At 33.3% G+C, this 6,695-nt stretch overlaps 1 protein-coding gene across 1 annotated transcript; it reads right to left on the minus strand.

The window, feature by feature from the left end:
• Positions 1–2,626: 2,626 nt before the first annotated feature.
• LOC112772738 (nudix hydrolase 16, mitochondrial) lies at positions 2,627–6,460 on the minus strand. The gene is made up of 4 exons (XM_025817737.3): positions 5,944–6,460; positions 5,045–5,159; positions 3,648–3,731; positions 2,627–3,101 (listed from the first exon to the last, which is right to left on the minus strand). The coding sequence occupies exons 1-4, from the start codon at positions 6,012–6,014 to the stop codon at positions 2,841–2,843; spliced, it is 531 nt and encodes a 176-aa protein (XP_025673522.1). The 5' UTR covers positions 6,015–6,460; the 3' UTR covers positions 2,627–2,840.
• Positions 6,461–6,695: the final 235 nt, after the last annotated feature.

The raw sequence follows: 6,695 nt of genomic DNA on the forward strand, positions 1-6,695 counted from the left end.
GTGGGTCAAAGTGACTTCTTTTACTTCCACATAGCACTTCCGTGTTTCTTCAGCTACCAGAGATCAGTGACCAGCAGTAGTTATAGTAGTCTTTGCCCTCGTGCTGTATAGAATTTTTAGAGGGCTAGATGCTTTTATAAATATCTATGAAAACAAGTTAGAACAGGTCCTAGATTAGAGTGACTCTTGAAAGTCGAGGGCTCTAAGTATAAATATGAAGTTTGTAAATATTTTTATGAATAAGCAACGACGTAACCCCGTATGAACTATGATGTAGTAAATGATCCTTCAGACATATATGTATGATATTACTACATTTTATGTGTTTTCTATGCTTCACGTAGACATTATCTGTCTAATTATTACCTATTCCGTTATATATATATCTGACACGCGATCTCGACTAGCGCTATAGACTCATATGAGTCATATGTATATATTTAATATAAGGTCTAGAGTTTCTAAGAAAAGTCGTGAAGTAACGCTTGACGGCTAGCATTGGTCATGACATGCTAGAAGTTGGGTCGTTACATCCTCGTTTCGGAATAAACCCGCCTTGAAGCGGGCCAACATTCTCCGCAAGATGAAGACGTAGCCTATTAACATGGACCTTCATGATGATTTTTTAAACCACGTTGTAGAGACTAATTAGCCTGAAGTCCTTCATGGACACCGACGTTTCAATCTTCGGAATAAGAACCAATAAAGTCTCCATTATCCTTGGATCAAGAGCAACATCAGAGAATGCCTGCTTAACCATATCCCAAACATTAAGACCAATGATCTCCCAATATTCGTTGAAGAAGAAAGTTTGGAACCCATCAAGACCCAAAGCTTTAAAAGAATTCATGTGAAAAACAGTTGTCCTTATTTCCTCCATAGTAACTAGCGCTGTAAGATCATCGTAAGCTTCCTCATGCAGAGAAGGAAGAAGCAAATTACCAAGACAACCCAAATCAACATCATCCAAATGACAGAATAAGCTTTTGTAGAAAGACTCTGCTTCCTGACTCAAAACCTCCGGATCAGTCTTCCACACCCCATCCTTGAGGAAAATGCCATGAATCTTATTATGCCTCATTCGCACAAGAGTTTGAACATAAAAGAATCTTGTATTCCTATCTTCAAACCTTACCCACTGTTCTCTAGATTTTTGGAACCACAGGAGCTCTTCTTGCACTAAAGTATTATTATAATCATCAATCAACTATTGCACTTTCTGAAGCAAATAAATGCTATCCACCACTTCCAAACGCTTCTATAAATAATTAATCTGGTACTCTAATTCACATTTCCTAACAAAAATGTTACCAAACACCTTCGAATTAAACTCTAAGAAATTCTTCTACACTTCCAAAAACTTGCCATGAATCCCTCTATTACCAGACCACCATGACTGGTTTACAATATCCTTATATCCGGGATGAGTAGCCCAAGCAACAACAAATCGAAAAGGTCGATTCCCTTTAGGATGAGGACGATCTTTACAACGCACCAGGATAGGACAATGATCAGACTGAAGTCTATTTAAAATTTTTACATATGCCTCTAAAAAGATAGATAACCAACCACTATTTATACAAATTCAGTCAAATTTTGTTGCCAAGTCAACAATTTGATAGAGATTTGATACATATAATTATATATAATTGTTTTTGGTACAATATATTCTAATTTATTTGTGTATATTTTTACAATTTTACCCCTTCACAAAAACTTTCTGGTCCAGCAGTGTTTGCAAAGTGTTTGTAATACCAACTACTTATAATTTAAAGATAGAAAACTCGAATTTTGTAGCCTTGAATATGAGTAAACTCAAGAAAAATACTAATTTGGCACAAACTTGGTTAATTTGTAATTGGTTTCTCAAATTTCTTTATTGAATTTTGTAGTCGTTGTATAATCATGAGTTTACTTTTTTAATTTGAAATTGGTTTCTCAAATTTCTTTATTGAATTTATTTTTATCTTTAAACTTTTTTATGTCCAAATTTATTCAGTTCTTTAATTTCATATTTTATCTTTTATTTGCTTCATTATAACTGGAAATATATTTTAGTCAGATGTCTGTTTTTCAACTTCATTTCATGGGCGTATGCTCTAAAATGATTAAAAAATAAAAACGACCACATCATACTATGCTTTCGACTTTATGTATACTGTTGATGTTATAATATCATTGGTTTAAAAATAGCTAATCTTATAACAAAGACATCTGCATGACTAACTAAAAGTTACATTTCAACCAGAAAAACTCAAACATGTATGCATTGGGGCCGAGGTCAAGTTCATGTGCAAAATTATAAACTCGGTAAACACACAAAAGCATACCTATATAATATTGGAAAAAGATTCTCTACCGTGACAATGCTAGTAAAGTAGTAAAATGATACTTTAATCACCTTTAACTTTACAATATTTGTTATTTGTAAACCCCACTATCTTAATTCAAGGGTGAATAATGATGTACTTTTTTCTTCTAAAGTGACAATATAACTTTAGTGACAATATAACTTTAGGGATCCTATAATATTAGTTACCTGCGGTTTTTTCAGAGCGAGTTTATATATGCAATTTAAATCATTTTTATACGGTACGGATCTTAAACTTTTAGAGTAGAGTTAGGATTTTTAACAACTGTGATTCTATGATGGAGAACATGAACATATAAAGAATTAGAACAACTTGAACGAGTGCCTCAGCTAAAATTCAATGTTAATGAATTACTCTGAATTGAAAAAAATCAGAGACCAATTCCCAAACTTAGAAACAATAACTATGTAATTCTGATGAGATATATCTTTCCTAAAGTAATGTTAACCCTCAGCAAATCGGTCTAGATCAGATAAATCCTGTTCCATTCACCAACTTATCCTCATGCCATTTACAGAAGCAATCAAGAGCATCCCTCATCCATGCATGCCGGAGGCTTCCGAGTGCCTCCGATACAGCCAGCCAACTCCGGTTTCTCGTACTTTGCTCAGGCCATAGCTCAAGTTCCTCCTTGACAAGCAATGCAAACATTGCTGCTTTACATAAACCCTCTGGGCTGAACTCGTCTTGGTGGGTCTTACTCCTAAACTCATAGTACCCAAGAAAATCCTGAAACCCAGTAGCCAAATATTTCAACCATTGTTTTTCAGGTATTCACCCGAATGGCAAGATAAAAATACAAAGTAAAAGTATCAATAGACGTTGTTTAATAGTTTAAATAAGCAACTTCGAAAGACTAAGGATTTTCAAGGGACATAATTACAAGAAACATAGAAAAACAATAAAGGTATCAAAGAATCAAGAGCATGTCAAAACAAATAGAAGCTACCGATATCTGCAAAATATATCAAAATCAATTAATACCACTAAATTACGCTCAAATCATAATTAAGTACAGGCATATTGAAACAGTTGTGTCATAATACTTCAAACTGTTTAAGGGCCAAATTCACCAGATTTTACTTTTAGAGCCATTGTCAACAAAATCTAAATACTACTAGAAGATTACAGTATATTCTCAAATGAGCGACTTAAACTCCCATTGTAGAACCATCAAAACATCAAGATATAAACTAAATAAAATTAAAATCATTCTATAGAAGAAACTAAACTTAAATAAATTCATATAGATTCATATGTGGAAAAGATTTTCACCATTATGTCTCCACGAACACCCGCTTCCTCAATAGCTTCTCTTGTTGCCGCCTGTTCAACAGTTTCGTCATTCTCCCAACCTCCCTTTAATGGACAAAGCAAGATCACACTAATTAGAAAATGACATATCTAGTCAGGACCAATTCAAAAAAGAATTGATAGATGTCTCAATCATGATAACATAAACAAAGCAGAACTGACAAGAAGAAATAATTTTAAATCAACCATAGACATAACAGTCAATTTTGTGAGGTAAAATAAGTGTCTCATCAGTAAGGTAATTCAAAAGCTTTACACTGGCCTAGAACGATAACAAATTTCTGGCATAGCATTAAAGGTGTAAAGCTATTCGATATTGCATCCACAACGATGGTATTGAAATAGCCACTGATTTACCATCTTGTTAAAAACAAAGAAAATTTGCTAAATTTAAAGCAAACTATAAATAAATGATGGGTAAAAATTGGAATAGAAACTGGTCTTGTGAGTTTTACCATTCCAGAAGTCAATATGGACAATTAACAAATAGTATTTTGGAATTTAGTTTCACTATGGCACAGGATAGAGGGTACCATCATGCATATAAATATAAACACGCTCCAATTCAACTTATCAACATTCATTAAATTATAATGTCCTACATCATAAGATCAACGTAGACCCTTCACACTCATTAGAGAGCTGTATTAACACATAAAAAAGTATGGGAAAATATCGAGATGTAACATAATAGTTTTTTTTTTTTTTTTTTGAAAGCAAGAGCTCAACACAATATAGTGGAGCAACAGTAATAAGGTACACTGTAACATAATAGTTTGTTTCGTCTTTTTCCCCAAAAGCCACCAAGATTAGTACTCGAGGCACAAGAACAGCCAGTAAAAATATTGCAACACAACAAATACCTGAATAAAATTGGTAGACCAGCTGCATTGATCTTGCAGAACATTAATAGTTTCAGTATGAATATTTAATGACTTATTGCGGATTTGTTACTGCAGAAAGTAATTGTACCAACCATCTCAATGCCTAAAAGTTGTTGCAGTAAGAACAGAAATAAATAGATGAAGCAAAAGCTGACACATCTACACTAAGGACGTCTAGGGCACTATGATTTGCTGGTTTTGACTAATAAGAAAATGGATTTTTCTTCCTTAAAAGAATAACTTAATATCATGAAAACGACTAAGATACTTGGATAGATACAAGAATAAGGCAATAAAATCCAGAAAATTGCAATCATTTATGATTTCTTATATTCAAATCATTATAAAATAAGTTTAGAAAATTCTCAATAACATCAAATGTGTCACTATGAATGCCATAAGAGTAAATGCCTGACAAAAAAATTTGAAAAACGGTAGATACAAAAAAGTAACAATTTTACTTAAACATTATACCTTTGGAAACAAAAGACCTGGTCCACTTGGTGAATTAATCAGAAGAACTTCAACATTCCTCCCAGAGTTAGAGTTCCCACAATCATCAGAACTTTTGTACCTAAAGGGGACACATCTGCAATCCAAATTACATCTCTGGATCAGATCATTAAGAATATACTAACTATATATATATAGAATAGAAAGTGAGAAGAAGTATCAAATGTCAAGCAATTCATATCTGAGATGGCTGACATAATAAAAGCTGCTTCAGTTTAGAGGCTAATAATTTATACAGACATCCCCATAGTAATAGAGTTTTACAAGTTTCAGATTCATTCTAATAGTTCGTATAGGTTATCATCAACAATCTGATAATGATTTTATATTGAGCAACTGTTATTTTGATATAAACGAGATTTTGCACACACAAGAAGTCATATATCATAAACCTCTCATAATGAGATTATGAATCAACTTAAAGTACATGCAACAGGATGTCAATGCACCAAAGAACACCTTTTATAGCTTCTCCATCAACAAATTGGAAGAACAACCACCAAGCCATAATTTTAACTTTTAGAGCTTGTTTGGAAACCATTTAAATGAGAAAAGAATTCTATTTCCTTTAAGAAAAGAATTCATTTCTATCTGAAACTCAATTCCATGATTTGGAATGACTAATCATAATTTGAATAAAAAAAATCTTCAACCATAACCACCACAATCACCAAAAGAAAAGGCACTATTTATATGCATACTCATAGTTCTGGTTGAAAATGACATTTCTTTTGTCACCCTCAGCAACAATCACCAAAAGAATAAATAAAATAAAATCCAAAACATAACAGTAGTAAAAGAAAAAAAAAATACAGAAACAAAATAATGTAATTGAGGAGTGATAGAGAAACATAATGTACCCCGCAACAAGGCGATAACCGTTCTCGTACCGCTGCTGATGCCGCCCCGTGCGGGCCACCAATTCAGACATAATCACAATCACAATCTCCAAACACACTTCAATCCCAATTCCAATCGGAGCAAAAAAAAAAAAAAAAAAATCTCAATCCGCAAAATGAAACGGGGCCATTGGAATCTCGAGAAAATCAAAACGGAAACCAAAGGCGATGATCAAAGGCACACGAATCGGAGAATGGTCACGGCCACACCGCATAGCACCGATCCCACCACCATTGCGGTTTTCTGTGCTCCGTCGTCGCTGCGTAGCATCACATCAGAATGCACACTTCGCTTTCTCAGGGTTTGCAAATTAGAGAGAGAAAGAGAGAACTGGAGAATGAACCAATAGAGAGAAAGCGAGAGAGAGCGAGAAGCGCATAGAACGGATCAGAGCGTCAAAGTCACGTGGATTTTGGTCAAAATGTGGGGTCATCGGCCTTGCGTGATTTAACGCTATGTCAGGCATATCATAAATACACCTAATTGATAATTAACGATACAGTTATAAGAACCCAACCACTCATTAATTTAGTTATACTTATAATTAAATAATTATATAAATTTTTATTAATTTTTTATAGTTGTTAGACAAAAATATTATTTTTAAGAGAATTATAAAAAAAATTAGTTATATGGTGATGTTTTGGTATATAACATTTATATTTTAAATTAGGTCATTTGACAATTTAATTATTTATTTTAAATAAGTGTA

This window comes from Arachis hypogaea, chromosome 18, assembly GCF_003086295.3.
Source record: "Arachis hypogaea cultivar Tifrunner chromosome 18, arahy.Tifrunner.gnm2.J5K5, whole genome shotgun sequence".
NCBI classification, from domain to species: domain Eukaryota; kingdom Viridiplantae; phylum Streptophyta; class Magnoliopsida; order Fabales; family Fabaceae; genus Arachis; species Arachis hypogaea.